The sequence below is a fragment of the Lethenteron reissneri genome, chromosome 20 (assembly GCF_015708825.2).
Source record: "Lethenteron reissneri isolate LAM-NWPU_2019-01 chromosome 20, ASM1570882v1, whole genome shotgun sequence".
In the NCBI taxonomy this organism is placed as follows: domain Eukaryota; kingdom Metazoa; phylum Chordata; class Hyperoartia; order Petromyzontiformes; family Petromyzontidae; genus Lethenteron; species Lethenteron reissneri.
In genome coordinates, this window is record NC_083798.1 from 7,532,376 (window position 1) to 7,559,970 (window position 27,595).

At 45.2% G+C, this 27,595-nt stretch overlaps 1 protein-coding gene across 2 annotated transcripts in view; it reads left to right on the top strand.

The window, feature by feature from the left end:
- The window catches only part of LOC133344678 (potassium voltage-gated channel subfamily H member 8-like), a 110,305-nt gene extending 83,324 nt beyond the window's left edge, over positions 1-26,981 (top strand). For both annotated transcript variants that reach the window (XM_061554735.1, XM_061554736.1), the window contains exons 10-15: positions 2,896-3,145; positions 11,162-11,376; positions 16,928-17,418; positions 19,369-19,454; positions 21,145-21,218; positions 22,779-26,981. In XM_061554735.1, coding sequence (XP_061410719.1) covers positions 2,896-3,145; positions 11,162-11,376; positions 16,928-17,418; positions 19,369-19,454; positions 21,145-21,218; positions 22,779-23,477 — 1,815 coding nt within the window. In that variant the 3' untranslated portion in view covers positions 23,478-26,981. The remainder of the gene's footprint in view (positions 1-2,895; positions 3,146-11,161; positions 11,377-16,927; positions 17,419-19,368; positions 19,455-21,144; positions 21,219-22,778) is intronic.
- Positions 26,982-27,595: the final 614 nt, after the last annotated feature.

Consider the following 27,595-nt stretch of genomic DNA (forward strand, 5'->3'; position numbering starts at 1 on the left):
AAGTGAAAGTCGAGAGTTTTCAATAAGTGCGGAGGTGGGACACATGGATCAGACACATGGTCTTTACGTAATTACCCAGGAGAGCCACACCAAATTGTAGGTCTGTTTCAGGAGAGTCCTGCATTGGGTTTTCTATTTTAAGATGTTTTTCAGCCAACTAGTGAGTGTTACGGTTGATGGTTTTTCACAGAAGTGCGGAGAGGTGCACTCTTGAAATTACACTGAGGCAGGCAGAGGGACACGTGCATTAGAGAACGTACGTAAGGTACAGAGACGTCGCATTGACTTTCAGGAAAAATGAGTGAGCTTCGATAGGACACATCACTGGGAAGGGACGATATGAGATGGCTGAGACAGGAGATGTAATAATGCCAGCTTAAGGAGATTCCTGAGAGTAGCACCACTGAAGAGATGGAGTTATGGGATTTATATTCTTAGGTTATTTCGGAAGTCCTCTCACTTGATACGGCTATCGTGCTGTGACGGTTCCACCTGAAGGCGGAAGCTTGTGTTGCCTCCGAAACGTCGTGATTTTTTATTTTTTTATTTTATTTTTATTAATTTAATTTTTTTTACCTATGTGACTTTACCGAAAAAAACCTAAGAATATGAATCATTGCAGTCACGGAAGCTTCAAATCTAGAGTTATGGGATTTGTTTAAAGAATAATAATTTAGAATGTTTGGTACGAGGCCATTCTCATAGCGCAGGGCGATCACGAAGGGGCTGTTTCGCAGATGGATAGAGTCTGCCAGTAAGCAACGATGTTGCTCTGTGCAATCCAAATTGAGTAATTTGCAGGTAATTTGTCAAAATTGGCAAATTTGGACCATGACGCTGGTAAACAATAGTCTGCTCTTTTCAAATGACATCAGGGGATGCCTAACGCTCACTGTGAAGCAGGCGGTCTGTATTTGTCATGGTAGCGAGATGTTAACTACCTCGCCTGGTATACAGGAGGTCGTGGGTTCGATCCCGACCCTGACGCCTGTATATTTGGAGTTTGTATGTCTCTCTCCCCATGGTCGTCTGGATTTTTCTCCGGGTGCTCCGGTTTTCCCCTCCACATTTAGAAATGTGCTTTTAGAGTATTTGGCTGCTATACATTTCCACGTGATAAGCCACTTCGTTGACCTATCGTTTGTGGCCAGGTCGCTCCTGATAAAAGAGATATATAGCTCAGTGGGCCTTACCTGGCAAAATAGCAGTAAAAAGCAAGGCAGCGTGCCAGATTCAAACCACAAACATGTTCAACACACGACAAACGCGCTATCACTGGGCCATGTCAGCACTCCTAATGAGATGAATTGTGACATTGTAAGACCAGAACAGACGATAATGATGGGGGGAAGCCTTCATTGGGCAGTGGATATAACCATGACTGGCGATGATTAAATATGACTGCATCGATATACACCATATAGATAGGGGCAAAAAATTCATGCACATCTAGGACATTTGAAAAATAATATGAGGATATTTTTAGAGTAGGGGAAGAGGTTAGAATATTGCAGGTTAGAGGTGGGGTTGAGACGACATTATGGTAGGTGTGCTATTGAAGCCACTTCACAGGCAGAGTGTGTGACCGCTCCGATCTGTTAGCACAGCCCAGTGACAGCGCTGGCAGCAGAATATATCGTTATTACTTTCACATGCCTAGAGAGCTCTTGATGGTCGCACAAGGGCTCTTAGGCTACACGCGTGTAATTGCATGGTTCAAAGGTAAAGGCATAGGTTACGGTGGTCATTCTATTTTTATTGGTGTAATATTTGTGCTATCGACGAAGACCAGGGGGGGCAGTCGACACCGTCACTGAGGACTCAAGTGGGCAACAGTGAATTTAATTCGTTCCGTGGTTGGTGCATTGATCCAACAGATTCAAACAGAGTACTGTGGAATGCAGACCTTTGGTGGCAAGTGTTGGCATCCCACTGGGCTGTGAGGTGATCAGGAGATGGGGGTATGGCAAATAGGTTTGAGACTCATATCTGCTGAACTTGGAATGTTACCCCCTCAATTGCATGGGTTTTCTCCAGTTACTGCAGCTTTCGTCCAAGCGCAGTGTCATTTGACGTTCTCAAGTGGAGCAAGTCAGCGACCCTAGATAGATCACCAATGGCTGTAAAGAAAACCCCATCAATTTAGATTAGTTTTTATCCTTAACTCTGCCAAATTCCAGCTTTGATAATATTTTAAAATAGTGGTTTGACTGCAATGTGACGAACATCTTGAAAGCAAGGCAAATGGGGCATATTTACCACACCTAGTGTGGAAAAATAAAATAGGTAACTTGAAAGGTTCTCTGAAATAGTCATATCTCCTTCCATGGGGCATTCTCCAACACATAGGGCTAAGCATTGCTCTGAGAGAGTTCCGAATAGATTGTTCTTCATCCCTTGACATGGTGCCAGGAGCTCGCTTGGAATAAAACTGTGGAAACAAATACAAATAGAAAAATATGCATGGGCATAATATGACTTTGAAAACCCCCCGCCCACCTCCTACGCATTTCACAAGTAGCACTAGTCGCATTCCTGCATTTCCCATAAATATGCAAAATTCCTCTTGATATGCAGATTCTTTTGTCAAGGCGCATTTTCCTCAACTTCCAAACCAGCTTAAATAGACGCTCCAAGCATGGTGGTGTTTCATTTAGACGCTGTCGCCTCGACAGACCTGGTCTTCACCTGATGACGGCTGCTTGTGTTGTGGCCGAAACGTCGTGAGAATTATTTTATTATGTTTTATTTTTATTATTTTATTACTTCCCTTCTACGTGACTTTACCGAAAGAACCAAGAAGACAAATATATCTTTCAAAAAAACTAATTAGTTTAAATAAATACGTGCCATTCGGAACAAGCCCAAGCAAGCTGTCACATGTGACGTCCGCAGCTCCTCAAGGACTTCCCGGACGAGCTGCGCGCCGACGTGACTATGCACCTCAACAAGGAGATGCTGCAGCTGCCGCTGTTCGAGTCGGCGAGCCGCGGGTGCCTGCGCTCGCTCTCGCTCAACGTGAAGACGACGTTCTGCGCGCCGGGCGAGTACCTCATCCGGCAGGGCGACGCGCTGCAGGCCTTCTTCTTCATTCTCTCGGGCTCCATGGAGGCGCTCAAGGACGGCACGGTGCTCGCCATCCTGGGTGAGGCTCGGCGCGACGTCGGGAGAAGTTGCTGCCGCGGCCGCCGTGGCTCGGATACCGCTTTCCCGCTGCCACATCCGGGACGTGCCAGCATTGTGTGGCCCCTCACAGCACGGGTGGTTTTTCCCCACCGGCTATTTGCCGTGCCGTGCCAGAGCAAAATCGTGATACGCTGGCCTCGCGAGACATCTGAATTTGGCCCGGGGTGACCAAACAGGGCCAGTGGCGGAGCTAATAATGGTGCTCTTCGCACGTGACCATCAGCACACTGTGTGTAATCTCGATGCGTCTCGACTCGTTCATTGTGTTACGACACGACTCAGCTTCTGCTGTGGATAAACAACCGGCCGCTTCTTGAGCAGCGCCGATCTGGCTCGGCACGGACCCTTGACGCTGCTCGGCTGTATGGTGGGAAAGTCACGAGGTGGTCGGGTTGGTTTGACGGGTCAGAGCATTGAGCCACCACTGCTGGAATGCTGGGTTTGGATCAGTGATGTTGTAGCACGTACGGCTCTACTGTCAATCCACTGCTGGATGAGCAATGCCCCACACCTGTGTGGGGTTGTGAGCAGCTATTTGACGATGCTTCACGACATTGGTCAATGCAGATTGCTGATGAGGAGGGGAGCATAGATGTGGAAGCATATAAGTACAGGACAACAGTGTAAGTTGCAGCAGAGCCCTCTTCTACCCAGCACGTAGCCCCTACCCACCGTAGCTCAACACTACTTATCTTCTGAGATCTGATGAGATCAAGTGAATTCTTGATCCATTTTATCACGTTTGAATCTTAGCTCTTAACTGATTATGAATGCAGGTCATCTGTCTGTGTCTAAGTTGGGACAATTCCCCAACCGTTCCCCTTCTACATAGGGGACAGGCGCCCAAGTGAGCACCTCGCCCAAACGAGCAAGCGTGCATCCTGTGCGTCGCTCAGTAGCGCGTGGTTGAAAGGGGGCCCTCTACTGGAAGATACTAACAGAGGTGGCTTCTTATGAACTTCTCTGCCCAAGAGTAGGTCCCACGGCGGCTCAACCTTCCGCCATTCCATCCGACGACGCTCCCCCACTGGCGAAGCATGGTGGCCATTGACCCTGGTGCAAGGGAATGAAAGGAGACCAGATGTATAAATCCTTCAATTTCGCCCAGAATTTGGCCCATAAGGACCCGATGCAATTGCACCACTTGCACACTTGATCGCAATGTCCCTGTGCACTCCCCCCCCCCCCTCTTAATCTCGCAAATCCACATTGGTTTTTTTTGCGCCAAAACCAGGCAAGTATTCTTCAGGTGACTTCTCCTTGCCTCCGTGAAGAGTATTTTATTATTTTAGGCGACACCATCACGGGATACAGTTTAGCACAGGGATATGGGGGTGGTTGGGGGCGGTGGACGGGGGGTGTGGTGGGCGAGCAGTTGTGAGGCAGCTTGGCCAGACCTCAGATCCAGGGAAACCTTACGAGGGGGCATCATCTGGCATTTAGCACCAGGCCTGCAAAAACCTTTTGGTGGCAGGGCATTTTACGCACCGTATTCTGCAGATTATATCGCACCCCCCCCCCCCCCCCGAATTATGCTTATGTTAAATCTAAAGTTTTTGGGTGCGCCTTACTTTCCGGAGCATCTTATGAGCCAGACAATATAGGAAATTCCCAGGACGTTATAGAATCTATATTTGTTGCATTTGACCGCTGCTGTAACCTTACTCCTTACACGGTTACAGGGCCCTAACCATCAGCTGCTGAGAGAGAGAGAGGGAGACAGCCCGAGGGACTCCATTTGCCTGAATTCATTGCAGTTTAAGCACCTAAATGGAGTTTGCTTCGATGTTTGCCCAAATGATAACATCAATGTAAAAGCTTTAGACGCACCAGTAATCTTGTTAAACGTAATTCAATTTCGCTCTTTGGCGTTCCTTTACTGGAATCAGATGGAAAAAATTCTTACAGATTTTTTTTCCATTTTAATGTTCCACGATCTTCATTTGGTGGCACATCAAATATAGCAACAACATGGTGATGGCCTCTATAATAATAATAGCAATACAATATGCAATGACATTTTTGTATTATCGGTGGGCTCTTTAAAGATAGCTTTTTGGAAAAATGTTTAACTCCCGAGTCGCTGCCGTGGTGTCAAGGTTGTCACACCGCCGGTTCGTTCTCCTGGAGTGGCAGTTGAAACATTGGGGACGTTCCTTCAATCCTGCCCACCTCTGTCCACCCAGCAATATGTAATTGGTGTGCACCACAGTTAAATGGCAAGTAGCGTGTTGGGGCGGGGGGGGGGGGAATGTGGGTACCCACACCAATTGCAAAATGTCTGGCGCAGTGCGGAAGAATATTCTTAGTTCTTTCGGTAAAGTCACGTAAATAGAAAACAAAAAATCTACGTAAAAAAAAATCAAATAAAAATAATAAATTGAAAATAATAAAATGCGGGAGAATAGGGCAAGAGACTTTCTAGAGGGGCTCTCTAGTGGAGGGCCCTTTTGTCAGCAGTGGAATGAACACGTAATTACAGGGCTGCACCTTTATTTTAATACCACCTCATAATTAAATAAATGGAGCTTCCAATTAACTTTGCTTTGTCCAATTAACAAGATAACAGTGGCATGTGGCTGGGTGGTTCAATAGTCAGAACACGAAACAGCCTCCATTGAGATCCTGGGTTCAAATCAGGGCAGCCACCAGTGTCTTCGCCAAAATAAAACATCATATTCAACGATATTTTTTTGTAGCTTAATTTTGACTTAGTCCAGCTCCGATGTGATAAACACTCTTTGAGGGGCATGTAAAAGGTATGCGCCGAGTATGTGTGAAGTATGTGTGAAGTATGTGTGAAGAAACCCTGTGAAGTGACTTCAGGGGAAATTTCCCAACGTCATCTTCCGGGGCCGTCATGTGCCGCAGGGTTGATGCACTGGGAGCTGCGAGGGCTCCCAAGGCAAAAATGTTGTCGTTTCATCGCATGACGCTGACGGCACAATTAGTACACATACTCTTAGTTTTTTCGGTAAAGTCACGTCGGTAAAAAATGAAATAAAACTTAACAAAAAATTAAATAATAAAAATCACGACCGTCACAGCCAGATTTGCTGTACAGCATATCTGGCTGTGACGGTCCCACCTGATGACGGAGACTTGTGTTGCCTCCAAAACGTCGTGATTTTAATTATTTTATTTTTTATTAATTTTAATTTCATTTTTGACCTACGTGACTTTACCGAAAAAACTAAGAGTATGAATCCTTGCAGTCACGAAAGCTTCAAATCTAGAATTAGTACACAGTAAAGGTAGTGGGTAAAGACGCAGCCTTGCAATGCCCTTGCTCACACCACTGCTGGCGGAAGAGCGGCCAATACAGGGAGCTCTTAAGAGACCCCTGTAAAGGGTATTTTTGTCCTACTCTTCCACATTGTCGAGATTCCTCGGAAGATAAATTGGAATATATCTGGAGGGAACTAAATAATATACACATATGTATTTTAGAACACCACACTTACTCAATCAGCCCACGGCATGATGTTGTACACTCCTCGTATTGGGCACGTGTGAGTGCTCGAGTCAGAGGTGGTGGGAGGTGCTGCACACCGCCAGTTCTCTGCAAAGAGGACGGCAATTCGACGGCGACGGGTTTGCTTGAGTCACCCGGACGGAGCGCGTGGAGTTGTGAAATGTCGGCGCAACACGTCAGACGCTCACGTTCACTGCTCGTTGACAAATCGTTTCCCCATCTGGGCCCTCTTGACGAGGTGTTAACCGGCTTGGATGGCGGTGCTTCCAGACAGCATCGAGTATGTGCGTGGGTTGTGCGTGTGTTCTCACACGCACAGACGAGTCAACAACTTGACTCATTCTATCTGCAGCAAAACCATACCGTAGAGGAATGAGCAGCTGTAATATGTTTTTGGAAAATTATTTTAGAAACCCTTCACATTTCCAATTTAGGCATCAAAACAAATAGCTAATCTGATTTGTCAGTGCGAATGCTAGTGCACTGTGTGACTATTGGCTGGTGTTCTGAAATTAAAAAAACAACAGCAGTGAAAGCAAATAAACACATGAACGTGTTGTGGTACAAGCTCGCGAATGGCCGTCAGCTCTAATGGGCTTGAGAGTGATTTCTGACGGTGAAAACACTCCTCAAAGGAATGTTTTATTTAAAGGCAGGCTCACGGCAACCTAGACCATCGGCGTCTTTTTTGAAGAAAGAGAAGTTCTGAAATCATAGATCACGACGACAAAATAATGAGATCTCGATGAAAAAACATAATAACGTAAGCATATTTCAAATACAAAACAGAAATATGATGAATAATTCAAGGTAAGAAATTCTTTTGAAGGTGAAAATATATTTTTTTACGTAGAAAGCGCAACTCATCTTCTTGTTTCTTTTGGTAAAGTCACGTAGAAGGAAAATAATAAAATAATAAAAATAAAACATAATAAAATAATTCTCACGACGTTTCGGCCACAACGCAAGCAGCCGTCTTCAGGTGGAAAACAGGTCTGTCGAGAAGACAGAGTCTGTCTTCTGTCGTGAGAATTATTTTATTATGTTTTATTATTATTTTATTATTTTCCTTCTACGTGACTTTACCAAAAGAACCAAGAAGATGAATCCCTGCAGCCACGAAAGCTTTAAATCGAAAAGTGCAACTCATTAAACAATAACACTGCTTTTTAAAAAATATATATATATAAATAAGGCAGTGCTGTTGACGAATTTGTTATTTGGTGTTTGTGCACCACTGCCAAAGCAACAGCATCACCAATGAATACATTTTGTTTCACAAAAAATACTAAAGAATAAAGCGTCCGCGTGAAAGATGATTACCTTGATGAAAACATCGATCAGTACTAATGTGCAGCCCTTTGTCAAGCCACTGCTGGATGAGGGTTCTCCGCACCACCACGTGGAGTCGTGAAGGGTTGTTGACCGTACTTCACGACATTGATCAATGTAGGTTGGTGATAGTCGGGGAGGGCGTGGCGGGGGGGAGGCAGCGGGAGGAACCCAGAATTTGTTCAAAAATCACTCGCCAGTGATATAACCGCCGCGGCCGGGATTCACACATGGCCCAATGAGTTCATGGCACGGTGCGCTAACCACTGCGCCACCACTCACCCGCATTTGACAATCGCAACTGACACACGCCGCCTGCGGAGCGCTCGCGAGATGTGCCGTATGTCCAGGGTAACATTTTGGTGAACATAATGGCAATTCACAAGTGTCTAGGGGCACCCCGCATCCGCCCAAAGGCAGCAGGAATAGAGGAGAATGGTATGGTATCATTTGTTATTGCCCTGCCTGGACCGCGAGGTTATTAAAGCGTCGTTTTCATTATTTAAGGGGGCGCTAGCCCCTGTTCTTCGCTTTTTCACAATTAAAAGCTTCAACAAGAGCGAGCGGTAATGCCCCGACTAAAATGTGCGCGCTGTCGTTGATGAATATTACATTTTGCTTTTTAAATGTCAGGGCTGTGTAAGCACAAAATGTACGAAGTTAATTATAGCGATAACGTTTGACTAATAGCTCTCTGCCAATCCTAATAGTTTGCGGAGTAGCGCGGCTGGCTGTATACGGTGCACAAGAAGTTCAACATTACATTCTGTAAAAGGAATAAATGAAAGAAGAAAACAAGCTGGAGCCTTGGTATTCAAAGATTTCAAATGAATAGGTGTATGAATGAATATTAATGAGCATAAACTATGCATTATAACCAATTGTCAAGAAAACAGCACAAGTTGTTTGACTGGCTTGGCCCTGTTGCCGAGGAGTCGCTGAAGGTTGAAATTGCTCCAGAGTTTGGCGGCTTAAACAAATATTGCTTGAATACATTGGTCCGGAAGGCCAATAGATGGAGGAATATCATTCGTATTTTTATTTTATGTGGGGAAATAGACTTCCCGTGTGTTCATTCAATATGCATGATTCAATGCATGTGTCACGAGGGAAGGCATCTATTTTTTTTCAATTAATCAATGCCACTGGTACATGTCTACGACGCAACTATCCTCTCAAAACGGTGTTGAGACGGAGTCCTTTATGCGTAAAATAAAGTATATTATATGTCAGGGATGTAACTATGCATAAAATCATTTATTCATTCAAAAATCTCAATACATTCTGTATTTACGTGGCATTGAATCATTCATGTGAAAATTTATTTTTTAGCAGTTGTATGTAGAGGTTCATGAGATTCCTTGCAGCCACTCAAGGTAATACAATCAAAACAATACGATTTAATCTGTATTTACATAGCGTCTAAATGTGGCCGGAACACAAGGTGCTGTATGGAACAATGGGCATTCAGCGGAAAGGGAGCCTATTTATTTATTTCACCTTCATGGAATCAAATCGTGATGCCCATCTCTCTCACATCGTCACAATTCATTCAAATGCAAAAGGTTGTGAAATGATGGATGTTTAATTTCTACGGCTATTATAATTATTAAAATCATCCATTCATTCACACATGCATTTTTTGTTTTACTAAATCAGCCCAGAATGCACCCGATTTCATTGGTAAAGCAGAGTTGAGCCTGGACAGTGCTTGGATGGGTGACCACCACCACTCATACAACAAGTGCTGCAGGTTGGTAGAGGGTTACATTGCCAGCAGAGGGCAGCATAACAAACTTAGAAATTTGTACTATACTATGCTACAACGTCTATGCTTTCAGCTGTCACCAACACCGCACAGAGCAGTATGGACAAGATTGGTCAAATAACTTCCGCAACCCATACGGGTGTGGGGACGCTCTCATCCAGCAGTGGATGGGCAGGAGGACCCTACGTGTACACGTGTGCACGCGTACACATCGTGTGTGTGTGTGCTCTCCATTGTGCCGTCTCTCCCTGCAGGGAACAACAACAACAACTTGCATTTATGTTGCGTCTATAATGGAACAGGGATCTCACAGTGCGCAGTTATTAACCTAGGGGGGAACCCCTAATGGCAGCTGCCCCTGTGTGGCACAAGATGAACACAGAATCGACTTGCGAGTGGGAATTCGCCTGCCAGTGTGGAGCAACGTTACTTTTCCTTTTTTCCATTTAAAGTGCAGCATGTTCTCCTATAACGCGTTTTCACGACGCGAACTGGATACAACACGATTGAGTGAACAGAACTATGTCGCGCGAGTACGAATAAGCGATCGTACGGCTGCGTCGGCGTAGCATCACACAAGGCGGGATGCTGCTGGATGCTTCTAGATGCTACCCACGCGCCTCAATCTCTGGTCAGCCTGCGTACGCATCTCACGCGTTATCGTGGACTGCGCGTTGCCCCATGTCATATATGATTTCTTATTACGTGATATATTACGCTGGTCAACACACTTTTTCTGGCAGAAGGTATTCCAACGGTTTTAAGGTAATTTTGGGGTGCTGATTCCAAATCTGGCATCAGTTTTTGTCTATCACATCAGGTTTTTGAGATATCAAATATTGCATTTTCAATAAAAACTGCAGAAGAAAAATATTGAATAAATGTGGATATCTACATAAAATGATGTTATAAACACACTATCCTAAAAATACAGCACCATATTTTAACACTAAAGCAGTCACTGACTCGCAACAACTTTCAATCATAAGTGACAGAGTTAATTTCGGATAAAATCAATGAAAATGGGGTATGCCGATAGCATAAAAATGAGATGTGATAGAGCAAATCTGAGATCAGATTTGGAATCAGCACCCTGAAATTAGTCTAGAACAGCTGCAAAAGTCCAGGCCAGAAAAAAAGTTTTTTTTTTTGTTGACCAGTGTTATTCCCCCCGCCCCATCACGCGGTGTACTTCAGGAACGCACCTACTACCGCGTTACAGGAGAACGGGCTGTACGCGATGTGCGAATAATGTTTCAACTTTGGCGACTGTCACCCTTTGGTGACTCCAGGGCACGCGTGCCCCCCCGCGTCTCCTTGGCGTCGCGTCGCGTCGCGGGGTCGTTAACGCCCGCTGCGGCTGCGGTGGCGGGGTGTTCCCGCGGTTGGTGCGCCCGCAGGGAAGGGCGACCTCATCGGCTGCGATCTCCCTTCCCCGGCGTGCGTGATCAAGAGCAACGCGGACGTGAAGGCGCTCACCTACTGCGACCTGCAGTGCATCAACCTGCGCGGCCTGGACGAGGTGCTGCAGCTCTACCCGGAGTACGCGAGCCGCTTCCACGGAGACATCGCGCACGAGCTCACGTACAACATGCGGGAGGGATCCAGCACCCAGGTGGCTCGCGCAAGCAACGTCCCGTCCGTCCGTCCGTCTCGCCCTTTCTGTCTCTGCGTGTCACCGATTTTCCTTCCTCCGTCTCCTCCGCGTTTGTGTCTCTCTCTGCTGCAGCTTTGTTTTGCCGCTGTCGCTCTCGCGTTTGTCCGTCCGCGTACCCGCTTGTCTTTTCACCTCTCCAGCTTTCCCTGCACCTCCATTTGTCTCTTTGATGTCTCCTTTTGACCAAAGGGATGCAAATATTTCCTTCGCGACACTTTGCAGTGAGCATTGCACGTTAGCGATGCTGCAAAATAAAGACCTTACCCTGTAGCCTACGCCACATTGTAGGATAAACAGGTCTTTTTTCCTACTAATATTGAGCAAATATGCATATTTTAATTGGTTGAAACTGCTTTTTAGAAAACGGTTAACCAGAAGTGAACCTTTCGAGACAGTTTTCTGGTTAACCCGAACCGTAGCTGTAAATAAATCAACTCGCCACTCACTACGGATGTTAGCTGTGGCCACAAATCTCACTGCGGGTCGCCGGGTTCGTTGCGCACTGCACGAACCACCATGCCGCGCTTCTCCACCCAAAAAAATGTTTCCTTTTTTATTGAATTCAAAGTCTCTTGAGAATCAAACAACTTTTTTTTTGCAAGGGAGACCTCAGGTAAATATATTCCCCATGATATACGTCGTGCCCCTTTCAAAACAGAAAGCACGCGAAGAAGGGAAAAAAATCATCACTGTCGCCACATCAGTCGCGCCAGCCACGCTGCGCTGGGTTCTCTTGTTTTGGGACAAAACATGGCAAGTGGAGTCCCCAGCTCAACAAGCTATTTCCAACGACACGGAAACAGGACACGCAATTCCGAGCTAATTTTCAAGCGGGCGTGTGAAGCTCCAAAAAAACAATAGCCTAACCCCCTCTCCAGGACGCTAAGCGTTTTCCCACGGGAGACTTGGAGCGCGTGGTGGGGCAATCGACTCGTCCGGCATTCCACAATTCCTGCGCCACCTTCACCGGTCTCAATTGTAATGCAACGTGTCACAGAGTCGCGCCCCGCAATTATCACGAAACAACATATGCACGGCTCCAAAAGCCGCGCTTAATTCTTACAAATCCTCCCATTTTACGAACGCGTACGCGCGTGTATATATATAACATTTAATGATGACAAAAGATGGCAGTTAGCTGGGCTGAGTATAGGAAACTGCAGCTGCTTTCGCGATTGCGAATATGCGCCGAACATGTTCTTTAGCAAACCGTTTGGGATCAATTTCCCGGGCCCTAATTAGACGCTACGGGTAAAAACAAAAAGCTTAATGGTGGCGATTAGGGCGCGTCGGAAGAGAGAGAGAGAGATCGAGTGGGCGCACAGGCACGACCCGTCCGTCTTTCCAAATGTGCCTTCCCCCCCCCACTTTGAGGAAAGCCGCGCAGCTGGCGGCGGCAAAGCAGAGATTGAATTGAAAAGTGATACGAGGAGGGCTAAGGGCTTCATCTGATCAATCTCCCGGCGAAATTTGAGTTGTCAGAAATGACGAGGGACCGCCTGCTCGGAGGAGGTGGAGGAATGGGAAAACACTGCTTTTGTAACCGCCAACATTCAGAAAGATTTCCACGCTGGCTTGGGACCCAGCCGAGCAGTGATAGGATGCAATCTATTTTTTTAAAAGTGAATCTTGAAACTAAACCCATTGCTGCTTGGGAAGGGCTTTCTTTTCAGAATACCTGTCATCGCCTGGGAACCCAGCAACATTTCTTGGCAAACGTCCTTGAGTTATGGCTTCAGATATTGAAGCTGAAATTCTCGTGGAAGGCTCGCATTTTCGAGAAACGTTTACGGCATTGAAAGCGCCCCGAAAACTAGGAGACAATTCGCTTTGAGTTAAATTCCACTTGAGTTAAATTCCCCGAACGGATCGACAACTCTATTCTATACCTACGTTACTTTGAATTAACCTTGTTATTATGAAGCTGTGGCAAAACGGACATTTCCGCCCACAGTTAACGTTTAAAAAAAAAAGAGTGATCCAAATGGAAGGCAGTGGCCGAGATGGTCCCCCCGGGGGTTCCGTTTCCATGGGCCCCACGGTGTTGTGGGTTCTGAAGACTCACTGCTCTGCACGCATGGACGTCCCTTGGCATTAGAGCCTGAGATGCACGCTCTCCCAGCGGCAGATTCACAATCGCTTTTATATATTTTTTTAAAAATACCGAACAAGCAAAATTGGCTGCTTCGGTTGTCGCTGTCATCGCTTTGCACGAAGAAGATCGATAGACAACAGCTCAAACGACTGGGCATCCATTGATGCACCTCACCCCACCATCACCACAGCCATTTGACGAATGGTCCATGATTCAAGGATGTGGTTTCGATTAAAAATGTACGATTTTATTCGTCTCGTCTTTTGTACCGTCTCATCTGTGTTGTTCCTCGTTGTGATTTTTTTGTGTACGTGTCACTTGTGCAGCAAATAACTGTTTATGAAATAATAGTTGTAAGCGGTTGACAAAACATATTATAATGTTTGTGACATCTCTAAATAGGCATGGAACAGTGTTCATTTTTTTTAAACATTGTTTTGTACATAGATATAGGACAGTGTGTGATATCATTCTGAATGGAACATAACGACATGTTTGTGATAATCTGTATTCTGCGCCGAATTCTTTTTTTAATGACCCATGCATTTCATGCCGTGTGTGTAGTGGCATCACAAAATTCCACGCAAAGTCAAACTTTGTTTAGGAAACTTCTATCTTGTGATTTATTCGTGTGGCTAAGGCACATAGGTATTAGTCAATAAAAGCCTGCAGCAGTATACATTTCTTCTGACAACAGACATCAAAACAAACCCAAGAGGAGGATGCATTTGTCAACATTCGACAGCAAATGCCTCTATCTTTCCCTACTACAACCCGGCATTTCACGGGCAGGACTGGGATTTTTTTTCCAGCTGAGTGTACACACACAAATATAAAGATAACCCGGATAGACATCCGGGCTACTGATGAAAGTGCTCTTAGTGAGCACCTATGAAGGCCGACACGGTGGACAAAGGGTTGGTGTCGCCAGCATCACGCTCGGTCACCTTTGTCTCCCCATTATTGACCCAGAACTGCTTTAAAAATTCGTCACTAATGTTGGCCGTGAGCGGGAATTAAATGTAGGTGGCTGAGTCCGTAGCTCAGCACGGTTAACCACTACACTGCCGCTCCCTACACGCACACATTTACACACGTGCACCTGTGCAAACGGGCACACCTTTTCATAACTAGAAACGTGTGCCGATTCTGATTATCGCCTCGTATTCTTTTGTTCATTAAATACCAGTGGCGCTTGCTAGACTGCCATTTGATATAATATAAACCTGTGCCTTTGACGAGTGACACCATTAGCGGGCTTCTGCTGTTTACAGAACTAATCAAAAGAGTTGCTCAGATGCTGTGCTGCTTGAGAAAATATTTGGTGAGGATGCTGATTGAATGACACCAGATCCCGTCGAGTTTAATGATTCGTACCACTTCTCAAAATTGCAATATAATTCAGACGAATGAGAAATGTGGTCCTTTCATTTATCAGGTCTTTTTGTGTTTGTTATGACTGCAAACGTTTAAACTCATGAGGGGAAATGCACTATAAGCTTCCATTATGATTCTATGCACAAGAGCTCGGGACCACAGAGTTTTTTTAGAGAAAAGAAAATCAAGAAATATGCCATCAGTAATTTAGTACCATAATTCTCAAAGGCCCATGTGACAATGGTGTCTGGAGTGGTGGCACCGTGGTTCACCTAACTGTGATACGCACCTGGTGATTCAAGTTAGACACCCAGCCACAGCTCACATCAGTGATGCTTGATATTTGAAGCCCCAATCTGCGCCTATGTTTTATCCAACCAGCATTGACCAGCGTGGCGAAGTATGGTCAAACAACCCCTACCACTAACACGGCCGGGGGGGGGTACTTCATTCAACACTGGTTTGACAGAGTGTTTTACTTTGTTACTTTTCATATATCAACGTTCATGCCAGTCATTTCTCTTTATTAAATGTTACAATTCACACTGGTGCATTGCAGACACTTTCCATGATTATGAAATTCATTAACTGTGCTGCTGTTCTTAGATTTCTTTTGTTTTAACGCTAAAATCTGTTTTTGGTGACGCACGTAACATAATTGGCTTCCTGCGCCTACTTGCTGCCAAGCAGTATATTAGTATTTGACAGCAAGTCCGTAAATCTGTCCACGTTGTGCAACCTTCGTGTTGCTGTGCCCACACGTGACGTTAATGTCGCACAACTGACCGTTTCAATTAAGCAAGTGAAGGAACGGACGTGGTCATTTGCATTCGTAATTTCGTAAAAACAAAATGTCCAAGGCCAGAACCCTCACACTTTCCACCACCGCAAACCTCTTGTCAGCCATCCCAGATTTTTTGGGGAGAGTGGGACGGGAGGGAAAGCGTGGGGCAGATGTACATTCGTGTAAACGTTTGCTGTCAAGTGTAGCGTCGTTAGCAATGGGTTCTGGTGCCAGGATTGAATAGGGCCTCCTGTCCAAAGTAATCCCCCCCCCTCTTCATAGGCAAGCATCCGCTCTCCGCACCACCCCCACTGTTCACTCAATAGCTATATGCCACACCTGCGATTAGCACGGTTGGCTACGTACGGTGCGAAAGAAGTCCCACATGCATACATGGCACGAATAGCGAGGGCGCCACAAGTTCCGGTGGTTTGTGTGACCGTATACAGCTTGCGATGACCCACGTGAGTGACCTCAGCTCTTCCATCTTCCTATTACGTTATAATTTACCGTGGCAGGTTTAACAAACCGAGCCTGTCATGTGTCTCAGCTGGCTCCTCTGGGCCCTTAATCCTTAATCGCTCAGGGCCCAGGGCCTAATCTTCTCATTTAATAGTTATTCAGCTCTCCAATCGGTTTCTCCACCATCCCGTCCCACTTATGGGCAAGCACTTCATTTGGACTGCTCGGATCCACTTTGATCACTGCACTTGGCCCGAGGAAATGGGATGGAGCAAATGGTTGGTGTCCCTTTTCACACTTTCACTCCCGTGAAAACGCAATTCATTCACTGGCCTTGCATAAAAAATAATGCTACACAGCTCTATATTGGAACCATCAACTCCATTCCAGGGCTGTACCATGATACGAGCAGCAATTGTCCGATTCTTTTGTTATGGTTTCAGTTATTTTTGGCAAAGCTTGCAAGTTCGCAAATCTGAGCATGCGAAGAAATAGTTTATTATGTAAATGGTAATGCATAGGTGGTGGAACGAAATCATTTTAGGAGCTTCACTCTGGCAGAAACGAGTGGGGCAAGAGTCATAAGTGGACATCCCTGCGCTGCAAGAGGTATTCGGAGGCATCACTGTCGGCCATACAGAGTCGGTCGTGAAAACTCCACGTTCCAATAGCACGAACCAGTCCATCCACCAGAATCACCACTAAAACAATTCGGACAATTTTTGTTACGACCGTTCCACGGGAACCAAACGCACGCTCACGTTTATCCATGTATTCGTATCACCCTGCAGCACTTGTCCGACAGCAACGGAGACCTCATCAACAGACTGCCGTCAATCCAGGAGGACGAGGAGGAGGAGGAGGACAACGACGAGGACGAGTCCGACGAAGTGACACCGCTCTCGTCCAACGTCATCAACACCTCGCGGTCGCAGCTCCCGACGCCCTCCACGCCGCCGCGCAGGCGGACCGCGACCGCCGCTACCACCGCCACCGCCGCCACCACCGCACCGCCCCTCTACCACTGGGCCACGTCGTCGCCCCCGCCGCCGCCGCCGAGCGTCTACGCCAAGCCGGCGAAGGGAGCCACGCGCCGCCCGGGCAACGCGGCGCTGAGCAACGGGAAGCCGCGCTCGGGCGCCGGAGCGGTGGCCCGGGGTTCCGGCCTCCCCGGCGTCGCGCCCGGGTCGCCGCGGCTTGGCGCGGGCGAGACGGCGTCAGGCGGCCGTAGCCGGCGCCCTCCGCCGCACGGTCTGCCGCGCCTTCAGCCGCTGAGCCCCAGGTAAGGGGTTGCCACCTGTCCTGGTCTGGCTCCCTCCCACCCCCCCCCCACCTCTCCGATGATCGCTTCCTCTTATGGAGGAAGCCCTCTTGGGAAATGTTGTAAGTCTTCCCAGAATGTGTAAAAAATATAAATTATAACTCAAGAGGTGGCAACCCTTTGCCCCGAGTTGGCTTTAAAGTAGCAGTGGCACCGATAGGGATGTCAGGAGGTGGGGAGCGAGGAGGTGAGTCGGAGGTGAGTAGCAGTGGCGTAGCTCGTTTGGTCGACACGCTTTCTGCTACAAGCAATGAAAGGGGCCAGCTTGTCCAATTTCCTCCTCACATCCCACCAGCTGAACCCCTCCGGGCCGAAGCTCCTGGTGGAGCTGCAACAAGGCCAGCACCACTCATTAGCCACAACATTGCACGCGGTAGATTTCGACAAAAACCCTTAAAGGCTGCGTCCCTGTGGATGGTGCTTTTTATCTGGAATTTTTTTACTGTTTTTTTCCTGGATGTAACATCACTTTAAGATTCTAGATTTGAATCTTTCGTGACTGCAAGGATTCATATTCTTAGGTGTTTTCGGTAAAGTCACGTAGGTAAAAAATTAAACTTAATAAAAGTAAAATAAAATTTAAATCATGACGTTTCGGAGGCAACACAGGACGGAAGCTTGTGTTGCCTCCGAAACGTCGTGATTTTTATTTTATTTTTTATTTTACTTTGATTAATTATATTTTTTTACCTACATGACTCTACGGAAAAAAAAACTAAGAATATGTCACTTTAAGATGTTTTTTGTTCATGATTTGTTTGTTACGGGTGCACCCGAGTCAAAAGCCTCATGGCTCACAGGGCTATACCTAATAAATGAAACTGAAACACGTTCTAGATTTGAATATTTCGTGACTGCAAGGATTCAGATTCTTAGGTTTTTTCGACTTTACCGAAAAAACCTAAGAATATGAAACACGTTGTACGTCCCTAATGAAGAGGTGGCAGTAGGGTGGACAGTGCTGGGAATTTCCTTGAGGCCTTGCACATTCAGGGGTTTGCATGTGCTTGGAACTTTCACTGTGGGTCGAATGACCCCCGTGCCATGTAACTTGCCGTTTTCTATGAAATACCCACGAGACCAATGTACGGGAAGTGTTGTTTGTAGTCGCCGTGGTGTGAGAGGAGGGAACGGTGTATTGTATATGTGGGGGAATTAAAATAGAAGCAGCCGCCTCAGGATTCAGAAGACCCGCATCTGAACTTGCAGCTTGAGGCATACATTGCTGGTTATACGCCAATGAAGGTGTGTGAGCATTCGGTGTATCATTCAACATTGATGAGTTGTTCGCCACATTTTTTCAGTTGGAAGTGGGCACTGGGGAGAAAATGCTGTTATTTACGGTAACATGATTTTGAATCATTCATATAATTCGCAAAGCAGACCATTATTGCCCTAATAGTATTTTAAAATATATATGGTAATACCACAAAGTCAATGTAAGCTTCACGTTTACGTGGCCCGGCACAATAATGTTTCATTCGATTATTTGAAAGATATTATTGGTTCTTTCGGTAAAGTCACTTAGAAGGGAAATAATAAAATAAAAAATATCAAACAAGAATTGTATTGTTTAATATTTTTATATTTGTATTTTTTTCCCTTCTATGTGACTTTGCCGAAAGAACCAAGAATATGAATCCCTGCAGTCACGAAAGCTTTAAATCAAAATATTTGAAAGATGTCATGATAAGTCATTGCACAATCCTAGACAAATGCGAATGATTATCGACGTAAGCCTCTCATCATTCTCCGCTTTCCATGATTCGTGCAGCAAGTACCAGGTGACGGCCGTTCAAGTCGAAGATAAATAAACAACTTTCAAAGAATATCAAACAACAAAAACGGAAAATAACTGTGGCTGCCTGTGAACTCCGAGCTCTGACAGCTGTTGTTTCCCTTGTGTCTCAGGGTCGTGGTTGGGGTTGAAGGCGGAGCGGTGTTTGATTTTGTGCACGTCATCCACGCAGACCTCACGACTCCTCCAGCAGAGAAGGGTAAAAAACCACCCGCGGAAAACGCACCACTGACAGTGACGGGCACCACCACCACCTCGTTCCAACAAAGCAGAGGCGGCCGATGGAGAAATGAGGCCGGTAGCAAACGTAGACCGACAGTGGAAAGGTGGCACAGTGCCACCGACTGAATGACTCAGTAGTTGTATGCTGCCTGCTGATTCATCGTTGGTTGTAAATTGTAAAGCAATAAAGCCACATATGTTATTTTCTCAGTACCAGGAGCTTATTTTTGCGTATTTTACCGCTCGTTTTCTGTTACGTAACGTACGATTTTGTTATTGGCATCGTGCTATGAGCTTAACAAATTACCATTCCTCGCTCTGCAGCGAAATACGCATCGTCCTATGTCAGAGAACGATCATCGGAAGACGTTGTCCTAGAACTACTTTTTGAGTCGCTGCAATAGACTTCTTTGTCCACACGAGGGGCACAACTTGTATACGCCCTGCACAAAGATTGTACCTCACCTTCATCTGAAACGTGTAAACCTTAATGAAGTGAAAAAACAAATGTAATACGTTGTTTGTATATTTTTTTATGCAGCTGTAACCAAACTAAGACCATCAACCCACTGCAGTTGTGAACGCGGTTTAATATCGGGCTGCTAAATTCTGGCTTCGAACCCAGGACCTCGGGAGAGCTGGTTTAGTGCTTAGACCCTTCAGCCACCCGGCCACCTCAATGATGGGGGCTTTCTAGCAGATCGCCAGATGATCCATTGTCTGGGAAGTCTTCTAAGGGGGCATATTTTACAGGAGGATTAGCATCTTGGCTAAACCAATTAAGCAGCACTGCAGAGAAGGCACATGGTAGGATAACGCCGCTTCCGGAAAAGAGCCCTCTTCTCAAAATTGCAGCATACAGCACATTGTCCCGTGCCAAAGCGGTGTTAATCATGAATTTGGTGAGATATGTTGCAACAGTGCTTGCAAGACCGCTGCCAGTGCCGTCTCTGGGGCTTTGTCTGCAGTGCTGCATCATTAAATTGATGTGCACTGTATATAGATTTAAAAGGAGGGACCACCACGTAAGTTACAGAGTCCACTTCTTAATGAGGAAAAGGATGCACTCCGGGCGCTTTTACTGAAGGCCGGAATATGCAATTGTTTTATGTTAACTGTGAATGCTTTACGCACGATTACAGTTTTTTTTTCTAGGATTTATTACTTGGGTTTTATGGAATATGGCAGGGATCTTGAATAATGCACTACTTCATATTTCCATGTACAAGGGCACACACGCATTCATGGCATACAAGGATATGTGTAATGTCAGTGTCCTGCTGTAAAATATAAAATAACAAAGCAATTACCGCACATCTGAATTTCATACGTGGACTTTGATAAGCATACAGATTGATGGACCGCTCACTATCCAATTCAGGAAAAAATAATTCATAGGTGTAATTTGCCTCAGCCTGTTTTACCAGAGAATCCTTGACTTTCTTTAAAAACCTGTGGGAAATCAGCCAAAAACCTGTTCAGTTTATTTTGTTTCAGCCAACGGTGTCTGTGTTATATTTACTCAGAATTACATTGCATTGCCATTGAATACGATTGGGCCAGAATCTCATACACGTGTAGTAGGGGCCGAAGCAATGCATTAAATTTACACAGCGTCGGCCAATGTAACAAACTGATGAATAATTTGCATGTGTCGGCACTTGCAGAGGGGACCTCGCGGAGCGGAGAGCCGATGGAGGTGGATGACACCTGGAGAGGCATATGTCACCTTAATCAGCAGGTACGTCAAAGACAAAGGTCTCCCATGTAGTCTTAACGGACTCTTAATAGACTTGTGCTGGTAGAGGCCGCCTATGAAGCCCGGCACAGCACACGAGGAGGTGGGTGGCCGGCATCACGCCCAACTGCCTTTGTCTCCCCAGTAGCAGTGTTTACACACCGCACCAGGTACTCATTTGAGGCTGAGTCGACCTAGGGGAGGCCCAGGACCGATTCAGAGAATCGTCAATGGTGTTGACCGTGAGAGGAAATCGCACCCGGGTCACCAAGTTCGTTACGCAGCGTAGCGCTAATCACTACACTGCCACTCCTCCATTAGCCACACACATTCACCTCCAACAATGCAAACATCAAACTCCCTAGCAAAGGGACCTGTAGATTCACTCATTTATTTATTTCGTTGTTTGACTATGTTTGAACTTTCTTATTAGCTAAAATAAATATTTAAACGTACCTAGCTTTTAAAAACGTTATTCTTATCATGGGAGTAGGAAGCAAGCAAAGAATGAAGCAGTTTCAGCTAAAACACAACTTCTGCCGAGTTATGAGCGCCTGAAGGCTGGGAATGTGCACGCTGTGCAATATTTACAACAGATTTAGTTTAAATAGTTGAGAGGTTGTTTGAAATAAAAATACATATCATAAAACTCTCCAATTACAGATCCATTTAAATATTATCCGTAAAACATCCACACTAAAGGTAAAATTATCTGCATTACTCAACATAGCAATGAAGCCTTTAGAAACATTTTGCAGCAACTATTTAACAAAGCACCAATTATCCACGATGCTGACACGGAGGTTCTGAATAAATGTAAACAAAAAACTCCCCTGACTGCTAATCACAATTTTATGCAGAGCATCGTTTTTCTTGAACCGCGCAATGTGTGGGTCACGCTCATAAACGGGACGCAGTCGGTCCCAGCCTGTAATTACGGCAGTCCTGCCGCAAGGCTGCGCTAATTACACCTGTGCCAGCCAACAACCATCGCCGTGTCACTGTCACGCGAACAGCTTAAATTTGAATTTCTCCCCCTTAAATATTTATTACTTTTCCCACTTTATTTCTTTCTCTTTCTCTCACTTTTCAAAGATAATTACATCGCACCGTTAAAATGGCCACGAGGAGTATCAACAGGAAACGTCAATTGAAGTGCGTTGAAAAACTACGGTCACCAACGAGAACGCAATGTGCGGAATTGTGTTTGCTCTGATGTGCTCTCTCTGTCAATCTGGACAAACGAGGAAACGAACACATGCAGGGGTGGAATGAAAGCTCATTAAACACCGGTGTGGAACACTACCGGTTATTAAATAAATAAAAACTCACTATCTCTAACTGTCCACGTAAAATATGTGTTTTAATTCCAACGCTATATTTATGTCATGAAATCTGACAAGACCGGACGCACTTCAGGTGGTTTGCTCAAGTGCAGAGGCCCTTGCACCAGCGGCAGTGTGAGCAATAAATAGAATGGTTACATCTGAAATGTTGCTAATAAATCAGCAGCAACAACAGTCTCGTAATTTCCACACTAAAGGGCCAATTTGCTCCTTGCAGATGTCAAGTCTGTCGCAAGAGGTGTCACGGTTGGGCAATGATCTCCAAGCCCTCATGGAGATGCTGAAACCCCTCGTGCCCCACGGGAACCAGCTGAGCCCCCTTCCATCGCACCCCTCGCTTCCCTGGGACCCGGCCCTGAATCCCCTGTGCAGAGGAGACCAGGACTGCACACCAGTCCTCAAGCAGTCTCTGCCATCGTACCATCCTGGCGTCAACAACGAGGAGGCCAAAGCACCGGGCTATTCGGCGCAGCAGGCTCCACCGAAGTTCGTCTCTCCTCCGTCGAGTCCTCGGGATTTTGTGGAGGACCTTGGCGGTGGAATCGTTCGTCAGAACGATGGAACTGACACGAGGTGTTCTGACTATCTCGTGAGAACATCCCAAACCGTATCAAGCGTAGACTCGTTGTGCGACGAAGAGGAGGCTCACCGTAGCGAGGAGTCTGTGGATTTCTTGTGCTCAGCAGAAGCCGCCCAAAGTTTTGCTCCAGAATCTCTGAGGCAGCTGTATATTGCAGACATTTCCCCGGAATTGAGTCCCCTGAACGTAGACGAAACGTGTCTAAACATGACTGAATCAGAAATGCAGAGTGTTCCTGAGAAGGAGGTCATCTCCATGCGTGTTATTAGAGGATCCGACGGACACCAAGTGATTGAAATAATCGACTTTGCAGAAGACGAAGGAACGAACGTCTGAGCGAGTCGCCGTTCCGCAGTGCTTGTGGCGTCGTCTCATCTTTGACAGTCGAAACGAACTAGCGCCCTTACAGCTGTCAATAATCGTAAGAAAGGTGACCAAAGAGAGGAAAATGAATGTTGTGTTTGTTTACAAAAATGTCATCGCCCCCGTGCGAATCGCCGGTTGCTTTGGAAACATGCCGCTTGCCGTTGGCTGCAGGAATTGTGTCCCAGGTGTCGTTTTAAAACCTGTGTCATCAACACGGAAAAATACCTAACCCCTATAAGTCATAAGCATTCATAGCAATTATGACATACCTTTGCATTATAGACGAACGTATTTTTCCCCCCTGTTTCTAAATTATTTTCCATTTTTTGGAAAAGTATAACAGTGGGAATTGCTTCTTTGTACTGACAACAAAGTTTTTGTTTTTCTGTTTTACATTCTTTAGACTTTAAAGATGTGAAGAAAGAAAACATTTTCAGCGACCGATTTTGTAGACACCTTGATTTAATAAACTTAACACTTTGCGATTAATATCCCATATTCATCCAGCCAGTCGCTGAAAAAATACGGGTCAAATGATTGATCTCTCCTCACAACGATTCGATTAATTGTCATGGTCGCGATTCGATTCGATTCAAGAACCAATCCCGTGATTTTTGTTGACATTGCACTGGATGGTAGGGCCCCGCGTAGTTGCAGGGTGTGATTGAACCCCATTACAGACAACATACCAAACATCGACTCCTACTCATGCGGTTTGACGCAGGTAACGGGGCTTTAAGAACAGATATTATTCGACGAACTAATTAAATAAAATATTATTGTCAGCCCTTTGTCAATCCACTGAAAGCCCAGTAAATGAATACCAGTGCTGATTTGTTTGTGTGTTAAGGCAGAGAAGCACTTTAGACCAATAAGGATTCAAAGCTCTGGATTTTTCGTTGTTGTTCAACAACTTTGACAAAACATCATTGAAAGATATTTTTTGATTAATTACATCTGAAACAGCTACACATTTTCTCGGAACAGAAACGTGTATTTATTCAAAGCATTTGAACTGCTTAAATGGAATGTAAGGCATGTTTGTGCGTGAGTGTACATATTATACAGTATTTTTTGTATTAATGGGAACCGCTGTTGTGTAGGCTGCACAATGCCATGCTGTACAGACTTTGCACTGAGAAAAGCACTGAGATAACGTCGTAGAATGAACAAAAGTTGTTACGGTTTGATTAATTTAAACAACAGAAAAAAACTGAAAAAAATGCATGATGCATTGTAAGTATATAATTTTTTTGCATGATGTCAGACAACCAGTAATATTAAGCCAGCATGCCTTTTCAATTGTATATGTCTTGAATGTATATTATTTCCTTGCAGCAATGCTTCAGAAGACTGATTCATGTTTTTTTTTTTATCTTGGTGCCCGTTTTCTGTGCAGGGGATGTTTTGTGTTCTGTGGCGGTTTGTATGGGGCAGTCAACTGCGCCTCGGGATTTATTTATTTATTTATAAGTGTAATTGCAGAAGACATGAACAGGTAATACAAAACAATGTATTAGGGTGCAATAGAAGGGGGAAAAACTAATTGGGGAGCAATAGATCAGTGGTCTGTGCCCTGAGTGTGCTGTAACCTCGTAGACCTGAGTTAGATTTCTGGCTACAGCTAAACGTCAGTGGTGATGTCTGAACTGGTCCTGGGTCGCCTCCTCTCTTTAAACAAAACTACACTGTCCAAAGTGGTGAAGTACGGTCAAAAACCCCCCGATGATGAAAGTTCTGACCTTTCATTTGAGGACCATGGCCACGACAAGGCATCTTAGAGATTGCTCTGTAGTATCCGCTTCTGTGGACTCTTCGCCAACTTTAAGGGTCGCACAACTCCGTTCGAGCTATCATTTGTGAACAGGTCGCTCCTGACAAAGAGCTATATAGTTCGGTGGGGCTTACCTGCTAAAATAAAAAGTTAGAATAGTTAGATATCTAAATAGATGCTTCGTTTCACGACATGCTGCCGTGACCATAATTGAGATACAATTGGGAGCTAATGACAAAAAGTTACGTTTTAAAAACCCACGGCTTGGCGAGGCCTTCATCCAGCAGTAGATTGACAAAGGCCTGTGGATTCTAAAAACAAAGTGGAGACTGATTCACGCAACAGTGGGCGCTGAGCCATTGCAAAACCTGTTCTCCTAGGCAAGCTGCATGCGATATTGGGATGGAGAAAAAAATCCTGGGGGGGGGGGTGGGGGGGAGCTCACTCCCTCCCTAAATGGGTGCCACGGCACACCGCGGATTGTTGTCTTGCGACTTGACCGGTAACGACTGCGGAGTGCAGTGGTGGTTCCTCTTCTTAACCTGGGGTGCACGAAACCTCCTGGAGGTGGTCATATGCCCTTTCTGGGAGTGCGAGACATGGCCAGATTTATTGTTTTTAAAGGTAAATCATCAGAACACAAATTAAACACGGGCACGTAAGTACAACGACTTTGTTTCATCAAACCCCTATGAATTTATTAACATTACACTTTTTTTTTTAATGATTGAGAACCAAAGGGGTGCAAGGCTGCAATGAAGGTTAACAATCACTGTCGTAATGCATTGAAGCAATGTTCGTTTCTTGCGTCTATCTTTCTCCACTCCACCACCAAGTGTTCAGTTGCTGCCTTCATCGAATCCTCCACGATCTGTCCGGTGCGCAACGCTGAGGGTTTTTAACATTCGCGCAAAACACTCGTGTCAATATTTGAGTACAGGGAGTAGGAGCCGTCCCGTCTTGCTCGTCACATGCTAAAGCTAACAACAACATGTGCTGTTAACGTAATGCATGGCAGTCAATGGTAAATCAATGGGGATATGTCTGTCGGTTTTGAGTGGTGTGAACCCCCCTGCTGTTTAGGAATGAACATCAATTTACGTTACGTGCTGGGCCATCATGCCATGTCTACAGCCTAAGAGAAAATGTTTAATGAAATTATGATATTCTTATGCAATGTATATTAAACTTTTAGAATGTTTTGCTAGTTAAAAGCATTTATGAATGAATTTTGATTGATAAAAAAAGCCGCAGGATATTTTCGGTATGCATGCACGTGTACGCATTCTTTAAACAACAAAAGGGATGTATTTCATTTATGATTGAGCATTTGTTACTTTTTGAAGTTTCGTTTAAGTTTTCATGAACTAAATATGCACAGTTGGGTGGGATTGATAATAAAAAATACACTCGCAAATTATTTTGAACTAACCATGCGCTCTTTACGCGATAGCTAACAATGCTCTTTGAAAAATGCCCGATGTATTTGACTGACCGAGGTGCACTGAAATGACTGCTGAATTAATTGTAATTTTACGTGTCCTATAACTGTTTATCATGCTTTGGATTGTTTTTATTTTATTTTATACTGCAATTCCATATTCAATGTAAGTTTCACTTTGCTCCTAATAAATTATTTTATTGTCATAGCTCCTCTTACAGTGTTTCAAAATTATATCTTGCATCCGAAGCTTATTTATTGGCGGTGTGTTATTTAGTTGTTTACATAAAAAAAAAACTCCTAATTAAAATGTGTTCTTCTTCGTGGTCTATGCCAGAGTAGGGGGATGTTGGCTTTAATTTATCGTCTTTCATTAAACTTATGCAAATCACGGCAGCAGTATCTTTAAATAATAACAATACTATTCAATTGCTTTACTGTGAAAGCTGTCTTCAGTTCAAGTAGAGTTGTGACTATTTCAATGACGCTGAAGCAGCCTTAATATGACCAGCAAGCCAATCAGCCGTGGTCCCAGTTAATATTTCATGGCAGTGATTCATCTTCTCAATTTCTCAATTCACCATCGTCGGTCCTCACATTTTCTTCTTGTCGGTACCCCCCCCCCCCCCCCCCAGATTTTGCCGCTGCATTGAGGTGCAGGCGTGTGGGTGCAGGACACTGTGTGTGCTGAGGAGCTGTCTGCCTGCGGCTTTCTGGCAGCAACATTCATGCAAATGGCAGTGGGGAGAGTGTGTTTACTCGGAACCCTCAGTAGGCCTGTCACATGTAATTCACAAGAAAATAACATTAATCGGAATGGGTTGCTAGCAGCAGCCGAGAGAAGGAAAGTAGAAAATTCTGCCCTGCGGATTT